This window comes from Agelaius phoeniceus, chromosome 24, assembly GCF_051311805.1.
Source record: "Agelaius phoeniceus isolate bAgePho1 chromosome 24, bAgePho1.hap1, whole genome shotgun sequence".
NCBI lineage: Eukaryota > Metazoa > Chordata > Aves > Passeriformes > Icteridae > Agelaius > Agelaius phoeniceus.
In genome coordinates, this window is record NC_135288.1 from 1,956,532 (window position 1) to 1,971,257 (window position 14,726).

Genomic DNA, 14,726 nt, shown 5'->3' on the forward strand with positions numbered 1-14,726 from the left:
GGGGGCCCTGCCAGGGGTCTCCAGTGGGAGGTGGGAGCTCAGGAATTCACTCCCGGCGTCCTCAGCTTCCCAAACCTCATCCCACCAGCCGCTTCCCCAGATTTTGGGATGGGGAGCAGCCTCTGAACCCCTTCGGGCCAGGTTCTCCACCATCCCTGGCATCCCTGAGTGTTGAGGTGTCCCCCTGCCCAGGCTGGGATGCTGAAATTCCCGGGAAGGCTGAAATTCCCGTGGTGGAGGGGATGGGGCTGGGTCCCCCGACCCTCCAGCTGGAGGATCCTGTCCTAAGCACCGAAAAAGGTTTTGTATCCCTAAAAAGGATGGAAAGGGAGCACAGGAATGACGCCCCCAGGCTGGTTCAGCACTCCGGGATCCCTGTGCTCGGCCTTGCTGGGAACAGGGATCCACCAACAGAGGATATTTAGGATATTTTATTTAGGACTAATTTAGGATATTTAGGGGAATATTTGGGGTGCTGTCCCCTTGTGAGGGGAAATGCAGCACAGGAGAGCTTGGGAGAATTGAGATATTTCACTTAAAAGCTGGGTTTTGGAGCACGAGTGGTGCCAGCATCCAAAACAGCCCCAGCCAAGCCCACCCGGCCTCTCCTCCATCCTGCTGGGGACAGAGCCCCAAAATCCACCCCTGGGGGGCTCGGTTTGGCCAAAACCTTGGGAAAAGGAGAATTTCTCCTGCCTGGAGGCCCGGGCGGTGCCGGAGCTGAGGGAGGAGGGCCGCGTGTGGAGTCTGGGCACGCGTCCCAGGGCTCGGCTAATTGGGAAAGGGTCTGGCAGCCGCGACCTCCCGGGCCCTTCACCGCCCCTGCCGGGGCTTTCATCCCGCGGCTGGATCTGCAAAGACCCCGGCGCTTGAGAGCCGAGGAGGAGGAGGAGGATGATGAATAATTCATGCGCTCGGCAGCCCCGTGAACGCAGCCGGCAGTGAGGGGGGAGGCGGGGGAGGCGCCGAGCGAAGCTCCCGCTGACTTTCCTGCAGGGCCGGAGCACCCCCGGTTCCTGCTATCCCAAAGAATCCACGGATTCCGCTGGATAAATCCCCGTTTATCCCTGCCTGCGGTGTGAGGGGAGCGGGAGAAGCGGCGCTGACGTCTCGGCGCTTGTGACTCTAATTGAGCGTAATTACCTCTTCCAAACCTGCTAGAACCTTTTTTGAAAGTCCCCTGGAATTCGGGAGCGTCGATAGCGCCGCTCCTTTGGGGTTTTCAGCCGCCGTCAGCCCCTCGCGAAGGCGCTGCGGTTTCGGTGTTGTTTTTTTCCGAGCTAATCAGATCTCCTCGGAAGGTTGTCAGCAGCGGATCTGTCAGCTCTCATCAATAATGGAACAACCTGAGCCGCTCCTTTCCCCTCCAGCCTCCTCCTGCATTATTCACTGCCGGCGCCTCCAACAACGGGATCGGGAATGGGGGGAAAAGGGGGGGAAATTGGGGTCCTTTGCGAGCACCTGCAGGGAGAGGGCGGGGAGGGGAAGGTGGGTCCGGCAGAGCGTGGATGGATCCCTTTGGTGGGATGGAATCCCTTTGTGCGCCTCGTTTTGGCAGGAATTCAGGAACATTCTCCCAAAATGGGGAGAAGCTCCCAAATCCCCTCATTCATCTGTCTGCGCTGGCGCTCGGAAGGTCCCAGCATCTGGTCGATCCATCCACGCCAGGAGATCCATCCCTTTTCCCAGGGATTCTTCCCAGAGCATCCCGAATTGGGGTGGGTTTGGGGTGCAGCCCCACCCAGGCCGGCGTTCCTGTCCCAGCGCTCCCGGGGTGGCACCGAGCGGAGCCGGTGGAGGCCCCGCCGCTGGAATTGCTCCTCGTTTCCACGGGAATGCTCCTCATTTCCACGGTTCTGGGCTAAACCCGCCACATTTGCATTTAAATGGAGCTTCGGGCGGCTGGAAATGCTCGCTTTTCCAAGCGGGGAGGCCTAATGGCTGTTTAATCCTGGTGGTTGTTTAATTAGGGCGGGATGAGGCCGCTGGAGCGGCTCCGATCCATGAGGAAGGCCAGAAGGATCCATGGGAGGGGCTCTCCAGGGCGTGGGGGGAAACTGAGGCAGGGAGAATTCCTGAAGAAACGACGCTTCCTCTGAAAAAATGAAGATTTTCCTCTCGTCCGTGGAGTGGAAGCGCGGATCCGATGGGATTGGGATGTTTGGATGCCATTCCTTGGGGGTGGAAGCGGAGCTGCTGATCCTCCCACACGTCCCGGCCAGTCCTGATCCCACTGCTCCCAATCCGAAGGGTAAAACTCTGGGATTCCGTATGGGAAGGAGCTCTGGAGCTGCCATGGGCTCGTTCAGCTCCTCCGAGGCTGGGGAAGCAGCGAGGTTGGCAACGGAGCGGGGAAGGGCTGGGATCTGCTTAATAATAATTAATCATCACGGTGATAATGATGCTTAGCGCTCGTGCGGGGCTTGGGGAAGATGAGGCACCACACGGCTGCCAAATAATCCCCCAGGATTGCGAGTTCCCAGAGGAAAAGGCTTGGGAGCGCCCCAACCTCAGGATCCTTTCCCCCCAGGACATCCCGGCCCACAGCCGGGTGCTCCACAGTGAGGAAAAGGCTGGAAAACCTCCAGGACTGGGGCAAAACCACCTGGATTTTGCCAGGGGCCGTCGTGCAGCGGGATTGACGCCATCCCGGGATGGGCACGGCGGGAATGGCCGGATCCAGCCCGTTTCCATGGGGACAGCTGGCCACGAGGGGACGGGACACGCTGCCCACTCAAGTGTGAGCGCTGACATTTGGGGTCGGGAGCCGCCTGTCACTTGTCATTCCTCAGCCAGCCCGGGACGAGCGGCGCGCACGGGCCCTGGCTCCCAGCACAGCCGGAATCCCACCGGATAAACCCAGTGATCCACGACTTTGGGCTCCCGGCGCCGCCTCCGCGGCCTCGGGAGGGCTGGGGACGTGTGCGGGTCCTCACCCTGGGGATACAGGGCCTGGAGCATCTTGGGGCAGTGGGAATGCTGCACGCGGGTTTCTCCAGGGAAAATTTGGTCTTTGAATCCTTGAATTCTCCTGCTCCCCCTTCCGAGACCTTGCAAAGCCCCCAAGACAAAGCTGGGAACCCCAAGAATGGAGCTGTGAACCACAAGATGGTGCTGGGAACCCCAAGAATGGAGCTGGGAATCCCAACATAGAGCTGGGAACCCCAAGAAAAAGCTGGAAACCTAGACATGGAGCTGGGAGCCCCAAGACGGAGCTGGGAACCTCGAGATGGAGCTGGGAGCCCCAACATGGAGCTGGGAACCCCAAGATGCAACTGAGAATCCTGAGACAGAGATGGAAACCCCAAGACAGCACTGGGAACCCCAATATGGAGCTGGGAACCCCAAGATGGTGCTGGGAACCCCGAGATGGAGCTGGGAATCCCAGCACAGGTAAAACATGAATTACGACCTTCTCCCAGAAGAGGTTTTCCTTTTTCCCTTTAATTCAATCGTCTGAGGAAGCCAAGACACGGAAAGAGACCGAGACTGTCGAGAGTATAGAAAAAAAAAAGAGCGGGAGACCCGATGGCTGGAGGCAGGAATGCCAGGAGGAGCTGGACACGGAGGAGGAAGAGGAGGAGGAGGCGGTGAAGCTTCACGTGAGCTCCAGGATCACTGTCAGGGTGAGCGCCAAAACGAATCTGAAGCCGCAGTGGCCGGGAAGTGAACCTGGAGAGGAGGAAAAAGGGATCAGGAGTTCATGGAGCCCCATCCCAACGCTGGGTTTAGAGCAGGATGGGGGCACCACTGGTTAGGAGGGGACCCCCCCCACGCCCCAAAACTTGGCCTGGGGGTTGGGTGGGGTCGGGTGGAGATGAGGGATGGGGTGGGAGCAGCTGTGGGGTCCCTTTTGTTGTGAGGATGTTCCCGAGGACACCGGAGAGAGCTGGGAATGAGGAGAGATGGGAAAGGGCATGGAATGAGGCAGGGAGAGATGGGAAAGGGCATGGAATGAGGCAAGGAGAGATGGGAAAGGGCATGGAATGAGGCAAGGAGAGATGGGAAAGGACATGGAATGAGGCAAGGAGAGATGGGAAAGGACATGGAATGAGGCAAGGAGAGATGGGAAAGGGCTGGGAATGAGGTGAGGAGAGATGGGAAAGGACATGGGATGAGGCAAGGAGAGATGGGAAAGGGCTGGGAATGAGGCTAGGAGATCAGAAAGGGCTTGGAATGAGGTGAGGAGATCAGAGATGGGAAAGGGCTTGGAGTGAGGCAAGGACAGATCAGAAAGGGCTTGGGATGGGTCAAGGAAGGATGGGCAAGAGCCTGGGACAAGGCAAGGAGAGATGGGTGAGTGCTTGGGGTGAGACAAGGAGAGGCGCCCCAGGGCTGGGGCCAAGGCAGGGCCAGGCCCTCTCCGCACAGCCCTTCCCTCCCTGAGCATCTCCATGGAAATCCCAGTGCCGCCAGCACCGCTCACCGTTGGAGTCTTCTGGCCCTCTGGGAATATTCGGATTTTCTAGCGGGAAGCAAAGAGCAGAGAGACAATTTTAGGGGGGAGGCACCGCGCAGGGGCCCGCGGAGAGCGCGGCGGGGCCGCGGCGGGGCCATACCGAAGACGATGAGGCGGGTGTGGGTGTCGGTGGAGCCCAGCGGGTTCTGGGCCGTGCAGCGGTACATGGAGCCGTTGAGCTCGGCCGGGACCCGCTCCAGCACCAGCTCCTTCCCGTCGTGCTCCGCGCTGCCGTCCAGGAGCCGGCTCCCCACGCGCGTCCACGTGAACAGCGGCTCCGGGAACACCTCGTTCTGCAGGGAGAGGGGCAGGGGCAGAGGGGAGCAGGATCAGCAAAGCTGGAGATGAAACCATCACATCTGGCTTGGGGCTGGGGTTGGGTTTAGGTTTAGGTTTGAATCTGAGCTTGAGCTTGGGTCTGGGTCTGGATTTGGGTCTGGGTCTGGGTTTGGGTCTGGGTCTAAGTCTGGGTTTGAGTTTGGGTTTGGATTTAGGTTTGGGTCTGGGTTTGAGTTTGGGTTTGGGTCTGGGTCTAAGCCTGGTTTTGAGTTTGGGTTTGGCTTTGGCTTTGGGTCTGGGTCTGAGGCTAAGTCTGAGTTTCGGTTTGGGTTTTAATATGGTCTGGGTCTGAGTCTAGGTTTGAGTTTGGGTTAGAAAGAACCTTTAAGCTCCTCCCATCCCATCCCAAGGGCAGGGACACCTTCCACTGTCCCAGATTGCTCCAAGCCCCACCCACCCTGTCCCTGGACACTTCCAGGGTGGAACAGCCACAACTTTGGGAACCCATCCCAACATCGGCACCGTGATGCCACCAAGGCCACCAAGGCAAGCCCACATCCGCATCCTTGGATCAAGGCTGTCCGTTGGCCTCCGTGGCCGTGGGAATGCTGACCTGGAAGCCCTGCACCAGGATCCGCACGGTGTCCCCCACGCGCGCCCTCGTCGGGGTCATCGTGATCTTCGGACCCTTGGGAGCAACTGCACGGGAAGGGGACAGGAGGAGCCGTCAGCGCCGCGCGACTTTCCCGGTGCCGGGGCTGCCCTTGGAGGGGTTAACGAGGCTGTGATGGATGATCCCAGTGAGGGGTGGCAGCCCAGGGGTGGCAGCTCCGCGATTGATGGCCGGGCTGAGTGACACCGGAATGACGGATGGACAGGGACGCAAGGACCCCCCGGGCGGGAGAACGGGAGAAGTGTGCGGCTGATGGATGGCTGGGGGGGGATGGATTGATGGGAAGGAATTATTTCCCAACCAAGCCCGTCTCCGCTCGGATAAAAAAGGGCAAGAAGGATCAGGTTGGTTTGAAGCCAGGGAGATGGACACCTCAGAGGAACATTCCCAAAAAATGCGGCCTTGGTGACTCTCAGCCAGGTGCTGTTAGCACAGGAGCCAACCCCAAAGCCTGGCTGGCACAAAATCCCAAGGACAGTGTGGAAAAACCGGGAATGCCTTTTCTCATGCCAGACTAGGGATGCTCCTCCGCTGGGATGGAGGGACACCACACAGGATCTGCTGCTGCTTCCACCTGGGGCCGTGTGGATGTCCCTGCTGCGCCAGAAGTGGGATGGGACATCCCAGGAGCTCCCTGGACTTCCATGGAGTGAGAAGGGGAAATGGGCAGGAGCGAGGTTGAGCTTTGGAGGTGTCACCTTTGTCCATCCAAGCTTTGTCATGGATGGGACAAAATGGATCTGGATGTGACCCCAGCAGGACACAGAGGGACAAAGAGCCACCAGAGAGCTGTGGTGGAGGACACTGGAAGCCCTTGGAATGGCCATCCCTGCCCTGGGATGCTCTGCCTGGACACCCTGAGACCATGGGCTGCGCTTTCCATGTGGGATGTGGCCCTCTGGAGCAGGACCAGGTGGGATGCACTGAAGGTGATGCCACCACACCCTGATTGGGACCAAAAGGGAGCTTTTGGGTTGGTGTTGGGTTTAATGCAGCTTTTATTGGGAATATCTTCTCTTTTATTGGGAATCTATATTTTATATGTACCCACAGTGTGTATTTATACTATGGATGTAGGGAAAGGGTTAAGGGGATCTGCTGGGATGGTTCCCAAAAAACTGGAGTGGATGGGCACCCAAGGAGCTGCAGGGACACCCCCAGGGATGAGGAGAGCCCTGGATTTGGGGACTGGGGACAATCAGGGCTGAGCTTTGCCAATCCAGGTCTTGGACCCCCTGGGCAAGAGCAGCAAAGCCACGAGGTCTTGATCTTGGATCTAAACCCAAAGAGCTCCAGGAAGTGGGAAAATGCAGGATTTCTGTACATTTTGGATGCTGGGGAAGAGATTTAATGCGAAGATGTCGGGAAGCCAAGGAGAAGCTCTCCGGGAGATGATGAGGAGCCAAGTGCTCCACTTGGCCTGGAGCAAAGCCCGGGCTGCTCCACCTGGCTGCAGGCTGGGAGAGCCTTTCCAGAGGATGTCCTGAGGCTGGAAAACCCCGTGGAGAGCTCAGCCTCTTCCAGCAGGAGCCAAGAGAGGGGAGGGGAGCCTCAGGCAGGGTGAGAGATGGTGATGGACCCGTGGATCCCACGGTCACCTGAGGAGCTTCTGCTCTTCCAGGAGCCTGGGAATGTGGGGAGCCAAATTCCCTGGCTTCAATCCCATCAGCCTGTCACAGCTCCATGGGCAGGAGCCAGCTCGGGAATTCCCTCCCTGGCAATTCCCACTGGGATGAGCTTTGTGGCAGCCAATAAGGGTCATGGGATGTCCTTGGATCTCCTGGGATTGGGATGGAGGTGACAGCTCCGTCTGCAGCTCCAACCTCCACCTCTTCCTGCTCATCACGACACAGATTCCCCAAAAATCCCAGCAAACCCCACCCTAAACACTGCCCATGGCCAGAGGGCCATAAACACCTGGAAAAGCTCTTCTCCTGCCTGGTGGACATCCCAGATTCCCTCCTCTCATCCCAAGTTTTGTGGAGCCTTGGCATCACCACCTCTATCCCAGTGCAGCCCCATGGGATCCCCACGCGTGCCTAAAAGCCCCCAGAAGAAAAGGAAAAGGACAAAAGGAGAGAGAAAATGTGTGCAAGGAAAGAAAAACACGTGGAATTAAAAAACAAAATCCTGTGGAAAATTCCAGAAAAACGGGGGGAAAAGTGCCAAAAAAAAAAAAAAAAAAGAAGTCAAGAATAAAAAATAAAAAGGTGCCAAAAATAAAAAAAAAAAAAAGAAAAAGTGGAGAAAAAAGAAAAAAAAATTTAAAAACCCCAAAATTGAGAGGAAAGTAAAGAAACAAAAAGGAAAAAGCAAGGGGAAAAAAGGAAAACAGGCCAAAAATAGTGAAGGAAAAAAAAAGACCAAAAGTGGGTGGAAAAGGCAAAAAATGGGAGGGAAAGGCCAAAAAATGAAGGGAAAGGCCAAAAAATTGAGAGAAAGGCCAAAAAATTGAGAGAAAGGCCAAAAAATTGAGAGAAAAGGCAAAAAATTGAGAGAAATGCCAAAACCTGTAGAGAAAGTCCAAAAAATGAAAACAGAAAAACCAAAAAAAACCCAAAAAAGATGAAAATCCCGCAAAATGGACAAAAGTGCCTAAAACCCAGGAAAAGCCCCAAACCCATTGGTTTACCTAGCGTGACCTCAGACTGCATGGGCATGGAGAGCGCCGGGTGCTTGACCTCGCAGCTGAAGAGGGCCTCGTTGTCGATTTGGGGGTTCAGGGTCCACGTGAGGGTGGCCCGGGCCTCGACGGTGCCGTCGCTGACGGGCGCGTGCGTGTGCCGGAAGTAATAGATGGGCTCGGCCATGTGCACCCAGCGCGGGAATTCCCGGCTCACAACCGTCTCGGGAATGCTTTCCGTCACCGCATCCCGCTCGGCCGCCAGCCCCCGCGGCGCATCCGCCGTGGGAAAGGGGTTCCCCATTCCCAGCTCGCCGTCGGCCGCCAGCGATTTCGGCACCTTGGTGTCGTCCAGGTCGCGGTGCAGGAGGCTCCGGGGGGCCCAGCTGCTGGCGCCGGCCGGCGGCTCCGGCAGCGGGGTGGCCTCGATGGGCTCCCCGTCCCGCTTGAAGTACACCTGGAGGGGACAAAGGGGACCGTGAGTGCGGCGGGGGTGTCCTCAGCATCCCCTTGGATGGAACCCGCGGTCCTTTGCCCACTCCCAAATCCCAAAGATTTGGTTCATTCTCCACTCCCAAATCCTAAAGGTTTGGTTCATTCTCTCCCAAATCCCAAAAGTTTGATTCATTCTCTCCCAAATCTCAAAGGTTTGATCCTTTCCCCATTCCCAAGACCTGAAGGTTTGGTTCATTCTCTCCCCAATCCTAAAGGTTTGGTTCATTCTCTCCCATCTTGAAGGTTTGGTCCTTTCTCCACTCCCAGATCCTGAAGGTTTGGTTCATTCCATGCTCCCCGGTCCCAAAGATTTGGTTTGTTCCCTGCTCCCAAATCCCAAAGGCCCGGTTGGTTCCCTGCTCCTGAATCCCGAAGGTTTGGTCCTGTCCCCACTCCCAAATCCCAAAGGTTTGATCCTTTCTCCACCACCAAATCCTGAAGGTTTGGTTCATTCTCTCCCAAATCCCAAAAGTTTCTCCCAAACCCAAAAGTTTCTCTCCCAAACCCAAAAGTTCATTCTCTCCTGAATCCCAAAGGTTTAGTCCTTTCTCCACTCCCAAATCCTGAAGGTTTGGCTCATTCCGTGCTCCCCAGTCCCAAAGATTTGGTTTGGACCTTTCCCCACTCCCAAATCCCAAAGGTCTGGCTGGTTCCCTGCTCCTGAATCCTGAAGATTTGCTCCTTTCCCCACTCCCAAATCCCACGGTCTCCATGGAAAGATGGGGTTTGGGGAGCGGGTTTGGCCTGATGGAAGAGCACAAGGATCTGGTGGATTTTACAGAGGAGGTGTTGGGTTATCCCATGTGCCGGGGGAGGGATGGTCCCGCCAGGAGCTCACCAGTGGCGCGGGCTTCCCGCCGGACACCACGCACACCAGGGTGAAGTTCTGCGCCTGGTAGCGGCTGAAGGGCGCCGGGGTGTCTGCGGCCAGCACCGAGATGGACGTCGGAGGAGCTGCAGGGGCAGAGCCAGGAGGTCAGCATGGAGTCCTCAACAACCCCCATCCCATCCTCATCCTTCATCTTCACCCCCGTCCTCATCCTTGTTCCCATTCCCATACCCATCTTTGCTCCCATCCCTGTCCCCACCCTCAATCTATTCCCTGTCCTAATCCCTGTCCCTATCCATGTGCCATCCCCATCTTCATATCCATTCCCATCCCCATGGGCATCCTCATCCCTCTCCCCACACCATCCTCACCCTCATCCCTAGCCCTGTCCTTGTTCCTATCCTATTCCCTATCACTGTCCTTGTCCCCGTCCCTGTCCTTGTCCCCATCCCTGTCCTTGTCCCCATCCTCATTCCATCCTCATCCCTATTCCTGTCCCCATCCCATCCCATCCCCATCCCTGTCCTTGTCCCCATCCCATCCCCATCCCTGTCCTTGTCCCCATACCTATCCCGATCCCCATCCCATTCCATCCCATCCCCATCCCATCCCTATCCCCATCCCAATCCCATTACCCCATCCCCATTCCCACACCCATTCCTACCCCCAAGTATGGCAGGACAATCCCAATCCCTGCTGTTCCCACACCCTGAGACCCCGCAGTGGTTTTCCCTTGATCCCGATCCCGGCATTCACCCATCACATTCAGGAACACATTCCCGGAGGCCAGGACCACCTTCTCCCGCGTGGCTCGGTCGTAGATCCCCACGTGGCACTCGTAGGGACCGTTGTCCGAGATCCGGACCTCGGGAAGGCTGTGGAGGAGGGACAGTGCTCACCACTCCATCCCCACCCCGTTTTCCCCTGGGATTCATCGATCAGCACCCGGACAGTGCAGCGTTGGACAGGGATCAATAAACTCTTAATAACTCCAAAGGCTGTGGGAGGAGCTTGGGAATGCTTTAGCAGCCGGAGTTCCCTGGCACTGACAGCTCCTCCGAGGGGAAGGAATTGCGTTATTGGAAGGAGACGTGGATGGAGCACAAATCCATGGCCACAGACGTTGCCTGCCCGCAGATGCCAATGGGAAACCTTGGCACCGGCCCTGCCAGGCCACCCCAGCACAGCAAATCCCAAACTCCCAGTGAACCCAGAGCGCTCATCGATCCACCTTTTATCTGGAAGCTTTAGATAGACTTGGGGAAAACAGGAGAGGAGGAGCTGTGCCAAAGGATCCGTGCTGCTGGAGCTGGGAATGCTTGGGAGGCTGCACAGGGGCCACTTGGCTGATGGGCAGCATCCCGGCTCCCTGGCCAGCAGCATCCCACCTTTCTGCTCCCCAGCATCCCACCTTTCTGCTCCCCAGAATCCCACCTTTCTGCTCCCTAGAATCCCACCTTTCTGCTCCTTTGTATCCCATTTTTCTGATCCTCAACATCCCACAATTCTGATCCCCAGAATCCCACCTTTCTAATCCTCACCATCCCACCTTTGTGCTCCTCAGCATCCCACAGTTCTGATCCACAGAATCCCACTTTTCCGGTCCTCACTATCCCACCTTTCTTATCTTCACCATTCCCCTTTTCTGCTCCTCAGAATCCCACTTTTTTGGTCCTCAGCATCCTCAGCATCCCACCTTGTTGATCCTCAGCATCCCACTTTTCTGGCTGGCAGCATCCCACTTTTCCGTTCGGCAGCACCATCCCGCCTCACCAGCCGGCACCATCCCATCCCATCCCACCCCACAGTGCCAGCTGGCACCATCCCTCCCTCCCAGATGGCAGCACCATCCCGCCTCTCCAGCTGGGACCATCCTGTCTTTCCAGCCAATATCCCATCCCGCCTCTCCAGCTGGGACCATCCTGCCTTTCCAGCCAGTATCCCATCCCGCCTCTCCAGCTGGGACCATCCCACATTTCCAGGCATCATCATCCCACCTCTCCAGCTGGTCCCATCCCTCCTTGCTGGTCTGTGACTTCCTACCTCCCTGGCTGGAAGCATCATCCCAACTTCTCCCAGCTGGAAACATCCCACATTTCCAGTTGGCAGCATTATCCCACCTTTCTGGTTGGAAACGTTATCCCACCTCACTGGATGGCAGCATCCTGCCTTTCCAGCAGGAAGCATCCCACATTTCCAGTTGGCATCATCCCACCTCACCACCTGGGAACATCCGGCCTTTCCAGTCAGAAGCATCATCCCACTTCTCCAGCTGGAAACACCCCACATTTCCAGTTGGAAGCATCCCATCTTTCCAGTCAGAAGCGTTATCCCACCTCACTGGATGGTGGCATCCCGCCTTTCCAGTTGGCATCATCCCACCTCACTGCCTGGGAACATCCGGCCTTTCCGGTCAGAAAGCATCATCCCACTTCTCCAGCTGGCATCATCCCACCTCACTGCCTGGAAGCATCCTGCCTTTCCGGTCGGAAGCATCATCCCACTTCTCCTGCTGGAAACATCCCACCTTTCCAGTTGTCATTATCCCACTTCTCCAGCTGGAAACATCCCACCTTTCCAGTTGTCATTATCCCATTTCTCCTGCTGGAAACATCCCACCTTTCCAGTTGTCATTATCCCATTTCTCCTGCTGGAAGCATCCTGCATTTCCAGTCAGGACCATTATCCCACCCCACCATCCAGAAGCCTCATCCAGCTTTTCCAGCAATTTTCCACCTTTCCAGCTGGCACAGCCATTCCTCTGTGGTGGAGAAGAGCATCCCAGCACCATCCCACCTCCCGGCTGGCAGCATTCCCTCTTCCAGGAGATCCATCCTGCCTTCCACCTGGCAGTGTTCCCTATTCCAGGGATCCATCCCATCTTCTGGATGGCAGCATTCCCTTTTCCAGGAGATCCATCCCTCCTCTCCAGCAGCCTCATCCCACCTCACCCATCCCATGTGGACAGGAGTGATTCCCTCATGGAGCGCCCCAGTTAAAAATCCCACCCAGGGGAATTTTCCCTGCCGGGGGGATTCCAGCTCCACTTTTCCCTTCTCCCAGCCCCTGGCCGCCTTCCCACTCCAAGGATCCTCCTGGAAGTGAACATTCCCTCCTTTCCATGGATACAACACTTCCAACCGAGCCTCCACCATCTGTTCCAGGCTCCGATTATCCACGCACGGATCGGGAATCTCCCGTTAGCAGCATTTCGGAGCGGCTCCGATCCCCCTCCAGCCCTTTTGGAAGGATTCCTTTGGATTTGCACATGGATTTTGGGGCCTGGCAGGCTCAGTTTGGAATTCCCAAGGATGGGAGATAGGGAACAACTGGCCCTGGAAAGGCAAATGCTCCCTGGTGCATTCTGGAGTTGGAAATACAGGGAAAAAGGGATTTGGGAATCCTAATGAGAGTGGGATTTTAATCAAGGAAAAGGGGAAAAAAACGGGATTGGAGGGATTGGATCTCTCCCAGCTTTGCTCTTCACGGCACAGAGCCAGGCTGGAAAGAGGCGGCGCTGGACCCCCTGGGCTGCGCTGATAAGGCCGGGAAAACACTGATAAGGAGCGGGAAAAGGCTGATAAGGAACCGGGAAAACGCAGATGTGGCCGGCTTCTCCCGGGATAACGTTCTCTGGGATGGGAAATGCTGATAAAAGCTGGCTCCACCTGAGTAAAACGCTGATAAGAAACGGGGAAAATGCAGATGTGGCTGGATTCTCCCGGGACAATTCTGCCCGGGAAAATGCTGATAAGGATGGGGATAATGCTGATAAGGACCGGGATAACGCTGATAAGGACGGCTCCTCCTGGGATAAAACTCCTTGGGATGACTCCAGCTGTGCCGGAACCGCGGCAAAGATTCCCAAAACAAGAGAGAACAAATAGATGGAAAAAGAAAGGGAGAATGAAGAGGAGCAAAAACCTGGATGGGGAAATGCTTCCTCCATCCCCAAACCCTTCCCGGGTTTGCCCCAGTTCTTTGGGAGAGCCCAAAATCCAGCAGGACCTTCCCAAAAAATTCCAGTGACTGGGAAAACAGGCTCTGGGAATGATCTCCTCAGGCTGGCTCCTGTTTTCCTTGGGAAAAAAAGGCCATGCCATGAAAACCCTTTTCCTGCCGGCATCTCCCGGCTCCACGCCCAATTTCCTGGATATTTCCGAGGCCTTCAAGTGCCTGGTGCTGGGGTGGGGGAATTTTCTGCTCCCAAATTCCATTCGTTCTACAACGTGTGAAGAAAGGGAGGAAAACAGAGAGCTGGAGCCAGGAAAAGTGGGAGCTTTTCCTTGTCGGGTCTGGGAAATATTCCATGATCAGGGAATGGGTGATTCCTTGTTCTCCTTCTCCAGGGATGCTTCTGATCCCCCGTTCCAAGAGCAGGGAATGTTTGATCCTTGCTCCTGCTCCAGGGATTCTCCCAATCCCTCATTCCACACACAGGGAATGTTTGATCCTTGCTCCTGCTCCAGGGATTCTCCCAATCCCTCATTCCATGAGCATGGAATGTTTGATCCTTGTTCCTGCTCCAGGGATTCTCCCAATCCCTCATTCCATGAGCATGGAATGTTTGGTCCTTGCTTCTGCTCCAGGGATTATCCAATCCCTCATTCCATGGAATGTTTGATCCTTGCTCCTGCTCCAGGGATTCTCCCAATCCCTCATTCCATGAGCATGGAATGTTTGATCCTTGCTTCTGCTCCAGGGATTATCCAATCCCTCATTCCATGGAATGTTTGATCCTTGTTCCTGCTCCAGGGATGCTCCCAATCCCTCATTCCACACACAGGGAATGATTGATCCTTGTTCCTGCTCCAGGGATTCTCCCGATCTCTCATTCCATGGAATGTTTGATCCTTGTTCCTGCTCCAGGGATTATCCAATCCCTCATTCCATGAGCATGGAATGTTTGATCCTTGCTCCTGCTCCAGGGATTCTCCCAGTCCCTCATTCCATGAGCAGGGAATGTTTGATCCTTGTTCCTGCTCCAGGGATTATCCCAATCCCTCATTCCATGGAATGTTTGATCCTTGTTCCTGCTCCAGGGATTATCCAATCCCTCATTCCACACACAGGGAATGTTTGATCCTTGCTCCTGCTCCAGGGATGTTCCTGATCCTTCATTCCGCACACAGGGAATGTTTTAATCCACTTTAATTCCCTGATTTTCCCATCTGGAGGCAAGTGATGGCCAAATCCCAAGGGAAGCGCTGGATTTCCAGCCCTGGAGTCAGGGATGTGAAATTCCTGCCTGGAGCTGCCAAAACCTTCTCCACACAGGAGTCAGGAATGGGTTCAGCATCCGAGGAGCAGCTCTGTGGATCCAGGGAAACAAAACAGGGATGGAGCATCCCTGGAGCATCTCCAGAGC

General features: G+C 56.0%; 1 protein-coding gene across 2 annotated transcripts in view; it reads right to left on the bottom strand.

The window, feature by feature from the left end:
• Window positions 1-3,424: 3,424 nt before the first annotated feature.
• Window positions 3,425-14,726, bottom strand: part of IGSF21 (immunoglobin superfamily member 21) — a 40,308-nt gene continuing 29,006 nt past the window's right edge. For both annotated transcript variants that reach the window (XM_054647611.2, XM_077190188.1), the window contains 7 exons: window positions 10,115-10,233; window positions 9,368-9,483; window positions 8,044-8,491; window positions 5,352-5,437; window positions 4,560-4,752; window positions 4,427-4,465; window positions 3,425-3,672 (listed from right to left, as the gene is read on the bottom strand). In XM_054647611.2, the coding sequence (XP_054503586.2) occupies window positions 3,599-3,672; window positions 4,427-4,465; window positions 4,560-4,752; window positions 5,352-5,437; window positions 8,044-8,491; window positions 9,368-9,483; window positions 10,115-10,233 (1,075 nt within the window). In that variant the 3' untranslated portion in view covers window positions 3,425-3,598. The remainder of the gene's footprint in view (window positions 3,673-4,426; window positions 4,466-4,559; window positions 4,753-5,351; window positions 5,438-8,043; window positions 8,492-9,367; window positions 9,484-10,114; window positions 10,234-14,726) is intronic.